At 42.9% G+C, this 15,135-nt stretch overlaps 1 protein-coding gene across 3 annotated transcripts in view; it reads right to left on the bottom strand.

The window, feature by feature from the left end:
* Nucleotides 1-15,135, bottom strand: part of col14a1a (collagen, type XIV, alpha 1a) — a 112,414-nt gene that overhangs the window by 77,145 nt on the left and 20,134 nt on the right. For all 3 annotated transcript variants that reach the window (XM_064338372.1, XM_064338364.1, XM_064338356.1), the window contains 5 exons: nucleotides 5,286-5,441; nucleotides 4,799-4,918; nucleotides 2,956-3,120; nucleotides 2,444-2,605; nucleotides 446-603 (listed from right to left, as the gene is read on the bottom strand). In XM_064338372.1, the coding sequence (XP_064194442.1) occupies nucleotides 446-603; nucleotides 2,444-2,605; nucleotides 2,956-3,120; nucleotides 4,799-4,918; nucleotides 5,286-5,441 (761 nt within the window). The remainder of the gene's footprint in view (nucleotides 1-445; nucleotides 604-2,443; nucleotides 2,606-2,955; nucleotides 3,121-4,798; nucleotides 4,919-5,285; nucleotides 5,442-15,135) is intronic.

The raw sequence follows: 15,135 nt of genomic DNA, 5'->3' as shown, positions 1-15,135 counted from the left end.
GATTACTTAACCAGTGGCTTCAGAAAGTGTAATATAGAAGAAAAAGGTAAGTCTGGAAAAGCTCATGGCTCTAATCAGGAGCATTCCACATTACTGTAATCAAATCAGCCCTGGACAGTTTCTGGGATAGGTTAATTCTTATGTCATTGAACTGTAGGGGTCACCAGATAGACTTTTAGTGGTGCTAACTGGACTTATCATCAGCCAACTGAAGAACTGACAGATGAAGTTCAGCTGGCTAAGAACAATGAAGTTTCCCCACACACTCTCCTCGTTAAGACGTGGAGCACTTAAATTGACAAGCGTGCTGATGAAAGCGGGGAAGGAATAGGACACTTGGCAATGCTGTCATCTATCTTTCTGACAGTCGCACATACATCACAGGGAGAGACGTGCGGGAGTGAGGTAACTCGACGCTGGTCTGGAGGGGCACGGCTTTGATTACCTCCTCAGGCTGGCCTCCCTGGGTGGGATAGTACACCACTCGATACTTTTCCACAGCCCCTGGGGCGTGGCTCCAAGAAACCCGGAAGCCTTTCGCTGTCACGTCCGATGTCACCAGGTTCTGAGGGGCACCCAGAGTCGGCTGCTCGTCAGACTCTCCTGAAGCGACATTTGCATCCAGTTTTTTGACAACAGAAAATCACTGCACACTCCATATCTACCCACTGTACACTCCATATTCATCCACTGCACACTCCATATGTACCCACTCCACACTCCATATCTACCCACTCCACCCTCCATATGTACCCACTGCACACTCCATATGTAACGTACCCACTCCACACTCCTTATGTACTCACTCCACACTCCAAATGCACCCACTCCACATTCTATATGTACCATACCCACTCCACACTCCAAATGCACCCACTCCACATTCTATATGTACCATACCCACTCCACACTCTATATGTACCCACTCCACACTCCAAATGCACCCAGTCCACATTCTATATGTACGTTCACCATCTCACACTCCATATGTACCCACCCCCACACTCTATTGTACCCACTCCACACTCCATATGTACCCACTCCACACTCTATATGTACCCACTCCACATTCTATATGTACCGTACCCACTCCACACTCCATATGTACCCACTCCACACTCTATATGTACCCACTCCACATTCTATATGTACCGTACCCACTCCACACTCCATATGTACCCACTCCACACTCTATATGTACCCACTCCACACTCCATATGTACCCACTCCACACTCTATATGTACCATACCCACTCCACACTCTATATGTACCCACTCCACACTCCATATGTACCCACTCCACACTCTATATGTACCCACTCCACATGTACCCACTCCACACTCCATATGTACCCACTCCACACTCTATATGTACCATACCCACTCCACACTCCATATGTACCCACTCCACACTCTATATGTAACGTACCCACTCCACACTCCATATGTACCCACTCCACACTCTATATGTACCATACCCACTCCACACTCCATATGTACCCACTCCACACTCTATATGTAACGTACCCACTCCACACTCCTTATGTACCCACTGCACACTCCATATTCAACCACTCCACACCAGCAATGAAGGCAGCATTGGGTCAAAATTCCGTCCCTCTTTATCAAATCCCTCAGAACTCTGAGAAAATACCTTACATACATGAAATGTCATCACAAGCCAAAATTAATTCATTTGTCTACAGGCTACAACAGGCAGATCTAACAATATGATACAGTATATCCCCTTCTTATCTCCCTGCATTGGAACCTATATCAGCTTGCTGTAAAACCTTGGTGCTAGCCTATCAGGCAGCTAAAGGCACTGCTCTGTTATATCTTCAAAAGGTCACATCTCCAGTCTATTCTGGTGGAATGAGCTTCCCACTGCTGTCAGGACAGCAGAAACCGTTTTCAAACACACACAGAAGACCGTCCTCAGACTGCATCTTGGCTCTCCTTACCCTCCTTAGTTATTCTTATCATTTTTTCCCCTTGTGGAACAATATTATAGGGGTAGCTTTGTAACATAGATTACTTGTATAGAGGTATTTACTCATGTTTACGATACAAATTGTTGGTTTGTTTGGCTAATTATAATGACTTATTAATTATAAAAGAGCCTTCTGTGCCTTCTTAGTGATATTTTGTATTCCTCAGACTAACACTGATCTCTACTTGTGTAAGTCCCCCTGGATGACAGCCACTTCTGCTAAGTGATTGTAATGTAATGTAAATGAATTTAAAATTCCCAAAGATGTCTGTCACTTTTTGAAGCAACGCAGGCTTGGTTTACTTGTGTAATTTTTTGATTCTTGATAGTGGACATTCTCTTTACTGTAAATCGTAGTATAACGGAAGGACTGTTGATACTACAGGATGTTTCAGTCAAATTCCTTGAAGGGTTGTTCATACTATATGTGGTTTTGGGAGAAGACCACACCTTTGATCTCTTTGTCCTGCTGCTCGACTCGGTCGCACACAATCTTGGTCAGGCCCTCCACTATGGAGCTCATGATGCTGAAGTCGGCCACGTTGTAGACGTGGGTCTCATCGGGCTCTGAGGCGATGGCCTTCAGTTCATTTTCATCCGCGTTCTTCACACCTTGGGGTGGAGGGAAAGACACCATAACGACATCACTCTCTTTTCTGCTCTTCTACAAGTCAATGGAAGGTCTTTCCAGCACAGAGTTTCAGGCTTTGTTCTAATCTGCAAATACCAGCTATGATAGCTGCTCTTTCATCATGGAGATGTACGCTTGAACTTATTGATGTAACCATATGTTTGCATCATGCTTTTGTGAAATTTGAAGATTTCTCAGCTTCATTTAATATTTACTTGTGTGAAGTAGCAAGTTTGGTATGATACACTCTGAAGGTTTAATTCTGAGTCCCACAACATTCTGAGAAAACACAAAGGGACATTTCAAAGCATAATAAGGCCCTTTTTCATACCAATGGCAAAAAGCTCAATGCCCGCATTGCGAAGGCTTTCCGCGGGAGGAATGACATCATCTTGGGATTTTCCATCTGTGATCAGGATCCCAATTTTGGGAACATTGGACCTAGATCCAGACTCTGGTTTGAAGCTGTTCTCCAGGATATAGGTAAGTGCAAGGCCTTAAAAAACACACAGAGGAAAAAAAGTGACAGAACATTCATCACACGGTGACAAGTCACTCCATTGTAGAACAGGAAAAAGCTGCATGCTTAATATTGACTCACGCAGGTGCCAATAGCTTAGCTGACCCACAGTGACAACCTCTCACAATGTCTAATGAAATTGGCACGATACGGGTGTGAGAATAATAAATTATATACATAAAATTTTATAGGTACAGAGTAACATTTGTTATAGAATGTAATTTAAGCAGAAGAGAAGAAAGAATGAGTCCACACATTGTTTCAAACACTGACAAGTGACAATACAGCCATTTTTCCACCCACATAGCCTCCATCAGGTACAAGACATTCTTTCTGTCTATGAAATGGACCAGAACAGACAGTTAATAGAGCGGTCATTGTACCCATTAGCATGAACCAGGGTAGGCCGCAGCACAGCGGTCGCTGCTCAGAGCAGGCAGTTAAATAGCAATCACTGTGCCCCTCAGCATGGAACAGGTCATGTGGTCACACAGTAATCACAGCACCTGTCTGTGTTAACTAGGTCTATCAGAGTCTGCTTGGTGGCTCATCTTGTTGAGGTGCGGTTCCAATGCATGGATGGGCCATACAGTTTGGAATCAAATCTGGACAGTGCCATTGCCGACTGTGGCTGGCAGCCCCACAGACAACGCATAACTGGCTCTAGTGTCACCAAGGGAAGGGAGCGTTTCAGCCCACAAGCTGCCTGTTGAGCTGTATGTCTTCCACTGCCTGCATGAGCCCAACTTTGCATTGTGATAAAAAGTGCTCTGGAGGACAGCATTCGCTCTCCTGAATTGACAGTGAAGGTTGTGGCACAGAATAAATATGTTTAAGCATTCCAAATTGGGGAGGGTGCAACTATTATTAAAAAAGAATAATTAGGATTGGTGGTCACAGTTCAGATACTTTGCCTGACTGTATGAGCCAGGGCAGGCAGCTACTTGGGGTGTGCAGAGACCTCATTATCTGTATCTGTATCTGTATCTGTTCAACCAACAAAATTATCTGTATCTGTATTCGGATAGAAAACCGGAAGAGAACGTGGTTTATACAGGAAGTCACGTTAAATCAGGCAAATGTTGTATTTTCTAACCTAATATTCATTGGCAATGCAATGCAATATAATTAATTATGAAATATATTTCCACATCCTCATACTGTAGTTTTCATCTGTCTCTCTTTTCTTTTTAACTAAACTAAGTTTTATGAACTGTCTGAACCCTAGCACCCCCCCCCCCCCCCTTTAACTGGGATATATGGAACAATCAGAAACAGAAAAAATGATTTATAAATTGAAAAATTCTGTTTTACATTGGAAATAGAAACTACTTACAGTAAAGATATATAGAAACATATCTTTCAGTTGAAGGGAATAATCTTAAATTTTAATGATGCCGCGTGTTAACATTACTGCAGTTTGCTAGGGAAACATGAATTACTCTCTCTCTCTCACTGCCCGTGTAATGTTAGATAGAGGCTAAGAGAACTCGACGTGGAGCTGAATTTTTTTTTCCGAATCCGAATAATAACGAACCCTAACTTCAGGTAGAAGAAATATCTGTTTCCATTTCACATTATTCGTGCTTTCCTGAATACAGTATTCGGATTCGGATACATCCCTAGCAGCTACAGTACATAGTGGTTACTGTACCTGTCAGCGTGTTCCCTCCTTTGTAGGGCAGGTTCTTCACTGCGTCGATCACAGAATCCTTGGTGGAGAAAGCATTCAGATGCCACTCAATCCTGGGGTCCCCGCTGTACTGGGCCAGGCCTGAGCACCCAAACACACCATTAAGGGAACCCATTCTACAACCTCACCCTTCCCTCATGCTGGCCTGGATTATATCAACGTTTGGACTTAGACTGACCTATTTTATTCACAGACACAAATTCCAATCAACAAGCTTGCCAAACTATGTTCATAAAGGGAAAAAAAGAACTCTTGGATTTATATTCCTTTTTGAACTTAAAGACACATTTTGATTGAATCCAGGCTTCAGCTAACTTTCAAACCCAAAAAAGGAGGAACAACTGGACATTATGTGAAGGTTAACAGAGTGGAGATTATGCTCCCAGTGCAGGGCTCAATGCCATTGAGAGCAATGTTGTAAAGGGAAGGGCAATAATGCATCACTCACCAATCCTGGTCTTGTCGATTCCCACGGAAAAGGCGTTCACCAGGTTCTCCAGGAACATGCGGACCAGTCGGAAGTTTATCCGGCCAATGCTCCAGGAACCGTCCACCAGGATCACGATGTCCGCAATCGCCGGGGTGGTGCAGACAAACTGGTCCACTGTAGACAACCAGAGAAAGGCAGCCCATGAGCCCCTCAGCATGAAGGAACACGTAAACAGGGCTGTGGCTTCACACGTGAAACAATGACAGTGTAGATTGAGTTCAAGGCCTGCACCCCATCTAAGTGCAAAAGGTCACAACCTTTTGTGTTATTCAAAAGATGAAAATCAGGAACCTTTGAGACTGCTTTTAACAAATATTTCTTTATTGATTTTTTTTAGTTCATGACACAACATTAAAATGAATAGGAAAAAAATGGCAGTACAACAAATTGACAACATTTTGAGCAAGGTCCCTTTAGCACAGCTCCATTACAACTTGTAAAGTTTGTCCTAACCTGCCACGAGGAGATCTACTCCCCTTGTAGACCGTAAAACATCAGGAAGTGCCTGTAATGCTCTGGGTACTGTCCAGATCCAACAGATCCACTGTAAAATGTGTGGGAAAACGACCTTCTTTAAGGCCAGCGCTCAGAGATAAGCTGGAGACTGGATAAACACACATTTGAGCCCAAAGGGTGATTTAATCATTTCGGAGTGCACCATAAATCTAGGGGTTGGCTCAGAACGCATAACACTACGATACATCTTTGCTCCGGCCCTTTGTTTATTTATAGTTAGAGGTCCATCTGCCTGCACTCGACCAGCGTATCTCCCGCTGCGGTGAATGTGTTGGGCACCCACAAGTTCCTGACTAATGATGTATTTCTGTTCCCGCATTTGAAAAAGGGCAAGTGGCCATTTCTAGCTGACAGTGAGTTACATCTGCAAGTCTGCCGCGAAGCTGGATAGCACTATGGGTGGCATTAGGAGGGGAAATTGATTGTGTTTGGGAGAGGAAATGAGAGGAGCACTCTTTGGATGCAAGAAAAGGCCATTTAGTTGCAAGGGAAATGAGAAATTTACAAGCTCATATGCAATTCACTAGAAACGTATCTCATCCTGTGTGGTCAAGTCCACATCCATTATTTTTAAAAAAAAGAAGAAATTATGATGTTTTGCTTATTTGCTTATTTAAATATAAATGAAAATGTTTATTTATACTTAATTTACACAAGTGATTTCAAGCTGTTCACATTCAATTTAATGCTGTAAACACAGCTGGAATTACTCTCTGTTCTGCAAAAAATGGGAGAAATATACCTGACCTGTGTGCAAAAAAAGTAATGCATTCTGGGAGAAATGTAACAACCTAGCAAAAAGAAATTCTTGCTTTTTTCCTGTATTTCTCCCAGTTTGGAATGCTCTGTGCAGCGCCCGTTGCTGCAGACTATGCTTTTGATTCAGGAGAGCGCAGAGAAGCACACACTCTCCGCCAAACCAGGCGATGTCAGCTACCGCTTCTTTTCACACATGAGCCAGAAGACACGTCCTCCGTGACTCAACGGGCAAACCATGACCGGCCAATCGATAAACAGGGGGTCCCTGCTGAACGAAACCCTCCGTCCCTGGGCATTGCCCTGCGGGGCTGCCGGCCTTAACAGAATGAGCCGCCCAGCAGCCCAGCATCTGAACAAGACCCGAAGTGAAAGCGCGGTGGTTTCACGCACGACCGCGTTCCAATAAAAGGAACAAATCCAGATGTGATGCCAGGGAGGATCAGGCTTCGCCAGGGGTCTGACTCCTCGGTAATCCCCTTATTTGTGGAAGATTTGGGTCTCCAGATTAGGCTCACGGAGCCTTGTCTCCCTACATTTCTCTTCGTTCAACAGCACAATATAATAACCAGGCCATGATGTCACATGACCGCTGACAAGGTTTGTTTGGTGCATTGCAGGTGCTGTGGATTTCGACACTCTCCTCAATTGTGCTTGGAGGAAAGACTCTTCAGAGAATTCCCTTTTAATAGTCTGCTGGAAAACAAAGACAAGAGAGAGGGAGACAGACAGATGAGATGGAGACGCATTCCATGTGACAAAACATTGACAACATAATTAATCCACCTTTGTGTGCACAGAGGAGGATTGAGGGATTGAGGAATGCGGAATAATGAATTAGTTACACGTGCGTGGCATGTTACAATTACTACACCTATTCATTCAGTGATGACATTTCCGCAACAAATGTGTTCACCCTCCAGACAACAAAACAATCAGCAGGGACAGTTATGAAACTGGCTTCTAAATTATGTGTTCAAATCATATTTCCATCAGAGGATCATTGTGTTTTGGTGTCAGTGGGGGTAAGGGGGTGGGGGTGGCGGGTTTAGGGATGGGGAAAAAGTAATTATCTAAGATTATTGGATCAGTGTTCTTCTACAGATTGTTGTGTTGGTACATGCTTCTCCTTAGTTGTTTTCTATTGACATCTTCATCTTTTAATGACAGCTATAAATACAGAAACTTAATATAAATAAACTAATATGTAAATTCCTCTCTCAGTTTTCCCAGGATAAAACATGCCGATGCCACTGACCATAATGGACAGGTCCTCCACCAGTTCCATCAAGCCTCAGCACAGCAACGCTTTTAGACAGCAGTAAAAATTGTAATTTGCCATGTAAAAAAATGAACCACTTGGAAGTGAAAACAATAAAGAATAGTCAAGTACTTTGTGCCGATACGTGTCGATATGATAAATGACAATGCGTAGGACTTCCTTTGAAAGGGCAGGGTATAAGCAGCTAAAGTTTACCCTCTGTGTTTCCAATCTGCTCTCGACAGAAAGCACGCACTCTGCCTGAGCTGCAACTAAAGAGCTTTGGGCTTTAGTGCGTCTAATAGCCGAGCCGACGTGCACATCAAACAGATCGAGACAGTGCGTCTTTGGTGGAAGAGAGGTTATTAACTAGAGGAAAACGAGATTAGTGGGCAACCCTGGGACTTCGCCTTGCTCAGGGTGATCTCAGAGGACCTGTACAGGACCCTTTCATGATGTTTGGAATGTCTTAAAACTGCAGCCCAATTTTTTTTTTCCAATATGAAGCTGTTGTTTTCTGCATCCCTCTTTCTTGCAGCTCACCATCATCGTCTTTTAGGGAATCAAGGGACAATTTTCCTATTCTTCCCAGATTGGGTAAACTGAGTTTTATTTCTAGTTTTTTTTCTTTGCAAATGCTGCTATAAATAAATAAAGACTGAATGATTGATTGACTGGTGTCCTATATTCTTATTCAGAGGACTGAAGCATCGTGCTTCTAGGTCCCTCTCCAGCACTACTTGGACTCGCATGGAGAACATTGCTGATGCCTGTAAGTCATTCTGTCCCTCAAGGACTTCCATTCCACCTCTGACAAAGAGTGGTTAGAACTGCTCGACTCTACTGTCATTTAACAGACGCCCTTATCCAGAGCAACTTAAACTGCAAACACAACTGCAGGAATCAAAGTGCAGTCATCCCGCCGAGGGCAAAAGTATAGTCCCAAGAAATGCAGGAAGAACAAACAACAGCAAAGAACCACAGGCTCTGAAAACAAAAGAGAAATCAAATTGCCTGGCATGAGAGGGGGAATCCAGGGATTGGCTAAGGTGTGATTACACATCATCCCTGTCAGACCTTTCAGCTAGCTGCACGGTCATTGTGCGAATGTTATTCTGCTTGATCTGCCTTCAATCTTTGGCTCACACAGTGACAGATCGTAAAAACTCTCCGTTGAACACGGCCACTTAGAACATTTTTTTAGGGTACGTGACAGCACATTCACAAATGGCTCATGTTACTGCTTCTGTTTCAAGATTGGAATTCACAGGAAGAAACACAAAAGTGGCAAACTATGAAAAGCTGAAATAATGAATATGGCTGTGAAATTGTGCGCTTCCATGCTGAGGCCAGAAATGCCAGACTGCACCGACAAAACTTGTGCATGGAAATCAGCCATTCAAGTTGTCCTTATGCATACGTATAAAATATGCGCACACTTATGCAGAGGAAAGACCACATGTATTACAAATATCACCCACAATGCCTGAAATATTATTGTCCTTCAACAGAATCTGATCTACCAGGCTTTGTCATGTGAGGAGATAAATTATTTATTGTAAATTGGAATGAAAACCACAATGGTCCGTATTAAGACAACCACATCCATACATAATACAAAACAATTTTATGTAGCAATATGTACAGAACAATCCAATGAAATCAGCTGTGAAATCATTAGAAACACAGGGGACTGCAGGATTCAGCTGTGATACAAATATGCAAATCTGGACACTGATCAAATATTTTTGCAGTCACACTGGAATGGAATCCAAGATTATGCGAGCAACATGTAGGCTTTTTGTGACAGAACAATCCCGTGATTATGTCAGTGTTGGAATACTAATAGACAGAATAATCACAGGGGCCCCAGACACTGGATATTATGAATTTAGTGTACTCTAAGACACCAATCCCAACAATGCCAAGAATGTATTAAATAGATGAGAGAGAGAATGAGAGAGAGAGAGAGAGAGCAAGACAGAGAGGGAGGGAAGGAGGGAGGGAGAAAGAGAGAAAAAGAAGGAGGGAGGGAGAGAGAGTGCGAGAGAGAGGAACTGGAATTATCGAGCGTGCAAGAAAAATACCACTGGGCACCCATGCCATTTGAGAAAATGGGTCTGGTCAGATGAATTATTTTTTGGTGTTAAATCCCAAAGAATGTGGGGGCTGAGTTATTGAAAGAAGAGGGGGGGGGGGGATCTGTCTTCTCTCTTAAGCATTTTATTACTCATGCATCTTTCTACACATAACAGCTGTTTTTCCAACCTCTGTGAATATCAGAAATGCTACAGGCTCTGACTGACGGTGGAATCTCAGGAGCAGTGCAGTGTGCTGACAGCACACGTCTCTGGGAATGGCATTACTGCTGTGCCGTAAGAAAGGCCATCTTTATTACGAGGGCATAAATGCTCAATGTAAAATCTAACAAAGTTTACAGCCAACAGTATATTTGATAATGGCCTGATGCTGCAGTATTGGGCTGCGAAGTTGGTTTCACTTTGATTGCTGGCTCGTTGTGGGGACCTCAGTAAACCACTGCTGCGAAGCGACTGAAAGTGTACAGTTCTAAAACGACAGAGAGCTGTACACTCTGCCGACAAGAATGGAATGTGTCTGTCTGCGCTGTCTTCTCCCGTCCAAGCCATGGCTTTCTCTTAGTCTGGATTTCTGTCCTACCGCAGGGCAAGTCTAGACCTCTTTAGGTCACAGTCTGGATTTTGCATGCTAAAAAGGTGACTGATAGCTGGAGTTTTACGAAGCTGACGTCCAGACGAACGGGGGCACCCGATTTCCACATCCTCCTCCTCACTTGCCGTAATTGAACACAGCTCCGATTACACTCTAATCCTTCTTTCCCTGACTGAAAAGTCAATGATGAATCTTTCCCTTCAAATTTTGCCCGCCTTCTGGAATATCCATCAAGTGGTCGCTTACGTCCCCTGTAGTTCCCCTCCTCCTTCTAAATGACACTGTCAAATTCATGGACGGCAGATTTTTCTCTACTTAATCATTCAAAATAAAGAGCCCATGAATGTACTCAAAGGCATTCCATTGCATTTTTTTCTAAATCAATTTCTTAAAGATCTATCTCCCTCTGCCACTTTTGATTCATGAAGGAACTTTGTCTATCTGGCAATTAAATTGTGTATTGCTAATTGTACCTTTTACGTAGTGTAGTTACTCATTTATTTGTCAGACAATGTACGAGTTATGGAAGGAAAAGCTGCTGTCCAGTAAAGCTGGCTACATTTGGGTTGCTGTAAAACAGACCACAGGCCTCTGCAGTCCATGACTACAATGTAATATGGGTGAATAGCAGACCTGGGTCAAATACATATTTGTTTGGATTCAAATACTTTTCTGTGCTCTACTGATCTTGCCTGATGTAATTGAGCCTGCCAATATGACCAGAAGGTGGGGTTTGCACTTTTTTGGGAGTATTTCATTGGTTCCAATACATCAGACAAGATTAGTAAAGCGAAGAAAAGTATTTTAATCCAAAACAAATACGTATTTGACCCAGGTCTGGTGAATAGGTACTTCATTTAACCTGGCCAATTAGCCTGCATACAATCTGTGATGAATATGGCCGGACATCTTGAATACTTCTTTATTTATTTACTATATTTCCCTTTGTTTCGCTTCAAACCGTTTATTTTCTAGTAATCTTCTTATAGGAGTGTCTCTTCAAGCTCTTTTCTGGAGAATGTTTCTCAACCTGCCTTTGAGTTTTCCCAGGCTCCAAGTCCCTCAGGAAAATAAAGTTACTGTTGAGTGATTTATTATGACACAGTCCTTATGCTGTCACTAATACATTTTGATCAATTTTATGAATTTACCATCCATCATTTCCAATGACTAGCAGAACCAAATCCATCAATATCATGAGGCAGACATACTTACAGACACAAGCATGCGCTGATGTGCGTACTCGCACAGACACACACAGGTTCACACACTCCTCTCAGATCCACTGCTTGTATTTCCATGGTAACTAAATTAAAATTCTACCAGCTTTTACCCCAAGTTCAAACAATTCTCATCTACGTAAGCAGTCAATGAAAGCACTGAAAGAGAAGCTAAGCTTTCTGCTTTTATGAGAATGAGGACTGGGATTATGAGAACGAAGCGAGACACAACCAATGCACCTACAATCACAAGGAACTGAGGCTTTAGGAGTAGACATGGTCACAAAAGAAACTTCAGTTATGTTTAACCCAATAGATGTCACATTGAACCTCTTCAACAAAACACATAAGATTGTCATAAAAAGATTGTTGTCTAACTTGCATTTTTCTCAGGGTGAATCAGTGCAGTGTGAACCTAAGCTTTAGTGGGATCTGCCACTTGAGAGCATCTTCTTGGTTTATACTTGATATTCCAGCTGCAGAATATTAATCCATCTGTAGAATATATAATCTTTGGTTACTAGCTTGCACCCCTGCAGAGTTTTTTTGTGAACTCAGTACGGATGCCATGCTCAGCGCAGAACACTCTCAATAATGAAGCTCATCTCACATTCATCTCTATAGCAGTTTTGCAAAATATCTTGCTTGTTAATATTAATATATGCAATCATGTAACATGGAAGTGAAGGCAATGAGCTTATTTTTGAAAATGTGTTCTTTTCTTGGTATGCCACTGCTTAATGGCCACATTCATATTCATGAATGCGTTTTCATTTTGGCCAAAAAATTGCTTCAACTTATCTGAGACTTGAGATAAACCACAAGCTCTGAAAGCGCAAGTTGCTGCTTTGCATGTAAACTCCCCCTTACCTCTTTCAATGAACTGCCACATAGACAACCAAAGGAACATTTCCAGCGTGAACCTACTGACCTTAACAGTAATAGCTTTAATTGGCACAACACTTTACCGTATGATGTATACGTGCAATTAACAAAGAAGTGTAAGATCTCTGATAATAGCTAAAAATAATATTGTTCCTTTTTAAACCCCGCAGAATTCGATCCACAGGGTATAATGAGCGTGGAGAATCGGATTTGTCTCGGGCCATGCCTGCCAGTGGAGACAGCACAGGCACCTGGGGTGTGTTAAGTCATCAGCCCAGGTGCATAAAAGTGGACCTCTCTCCACTGAGGCTGAGACTGGGGGTGCACACCGAGAGAGAGAATGAGTCTGTTTGTGCGTCAGAAGACAAAGCAAAGCTAACCCGGCTGGACAAGGAGAAAAGAAAAGCTGTCGGTGAAGCGGCAAGCTGAAAAACTGTCGCTGTCGCATAGTTTGTTTTAGTTAGTCATTTTAGTTCATTGTTTTTGCCTGGAACCTGTGAGGGGAAAGGGTGAAGATTTTTGTTTATTTCTGTTTACATATCGAAGTGTGTGCGGCTGTGTGCTCTCTCTCCCTCTTTCCCTCTCTCCATGTGGCAAATTATGGTGAAACCCCGGGAACCACGGCATCTCCTTCCCAGGGGTGTCACGCCAATTGTCTTTGCTCCAAATGGCAGTTCTAGGGCAGTCATGAAAATGTCCTCTGTCATTTGGGAGGGCATTGAGATTTATCTAATTTTTCCCTTTGGGAGGACAGTGATTTACTCCACATACATGAGAAACCACCTACAGTGTAATCCAGCTACCAGACTGGCAGGTCAGTGACCGAGTAATGGTGTCTCCTATCTCTCCATGTCTCGGTGACCTCACACCTCCACAGCGAGGGTCACACAAGGTCATTTTGTTCCTCACACACCTCTTTTCTTCGGCACAGACTCCACAAAGTCATTACCAGCAGTCAGCATACAGTAATCGCATCTATCAAGACTTCTGTCACTTGCACTCAACTCCTTTCTTCCATTACTCCATCGGGGGCACTCTTAAACCACCTGAGACCGTTCACAGTCAGAGGCAAAGACTAAATAAAGGACAATGTGTAGATAAACATGGCAACAGATATAATTTCCTCCCTCCATTTTGCTAGGAATGCTGACTGAGGAAAGGAAAATACAGTTGCCCTCCGTCTCAACTTCTCAGAATCCCGTGAGACAGGTTTAGTGTAAAAAGCATCAGGAAATGAGCAATCATCAAGTCATTTATCAGACCTTGATTCCTTCAATAGCCAGATGAGAACAATTTGTTTCATGACACACATTTTAACTCCTCAGTTGTTTAAATAAAAAAAGACTGTAGATTATACAATCCATAACTCTTACTGCACTTTGTGTCAGCGGGATAAATATTGACAGCTCCTCATTTATCCAACACTGGTTAATGTTTCAAATGGTTTCCACAAAGGTCAAATTGAATCAGTGTATCTCAAATTAAGAACTGGCTGCAGGTTTGTCAGGTGCTGCATCCAACTGTGCAACGGCAAGGCTGAATACGGCTGGGACCTGTGGCGCAACACATAATTAGCCATACAATTGTCCAGGGAAGTAGGGATTAATCAGCAGGACATGCCCCTCCCCATCACACGCTACCAAATTCACCGCTGCCTGCGGTCTGCAAAGCACCAGATATACAATAAGCACAGCCCTTTAGCTCAGCCTACGGGCCCCATAGCAGAAAGAAGTGTGATTCCGGAGGATATGAATACTAGTCTGTACCCTGCCAAATTCACAGACTCTATTGCAGTGACAGGACAGGTTTTCTAATAGCAATCGAGCTTCCGAAATTATGAGTCAAAGTAAAGAAAAAGGGGTAGAAATATGGATGAAAGAAATTAATAAACTGTAATTGCAAGGCCGGATTAGTTCAACATTCAAAAGCCCACTGAGAAGACCAGACAAATCTAATTTTGAGTACAATGTTTTTGTACATTTGTCATAGATTTCTGTCTTAAGAAACATCAAATATAATACAGAATAATATTTTAGCAAAATATGCATTCAAGCTGCCACTGTGGCATTCACCTCGATGATGTGTTTTGACGAACCGTTATTGTTTGACCTGTCTCCTCATACTTGAGTCATACTTGAGTAGGTTCACCTGGCGCAGGTACATGCGTTCCTCTCTGACAAAGGAATTCCGCAAGGAAGCATGACACAACGCACCTTTCAGTAAACCTGTGGATCCCATCCTCTGCCCAAAATAATCACTAAGCCACAGAAAGAGAAAGACACTCACCGAGACTGAATTACACCTATGATATACTTTGCAACACCTGTGGAATCGCAAAGTACAGAGGCAGGTACAGCATTTACTCCCATTAAGAGCTAATGCTACAGTATAATATGCTCCTGAGCCTGTTATTGAAGCCGTGAGACGGAGCAGACACGGGCTTGTGGCTGGAGTTAAGACCTCTGAGGGATCGGGCCAT

The sequence above is a fragment of the Anguilla rostrata genome, chromosome 1 (genome assembly GCF_018555375.3).
Source record: "Anguilla rostrata isolate EN2019 chromosome 1, ASM1855537v3, whole genome shotgun sequence".
NCBI classification, from domain to species: domain Eukaryota; kingdom Metazoa; phylum Chordata; class Actinopteri; order Anguilliformes; family Anguillidae; genus Anguilla; species Anguilla rostrata.
Note: the sequence above shows the minus strand (reverse complement) of the source record. Positions and strands in the feature narration are given on the sequence as shown.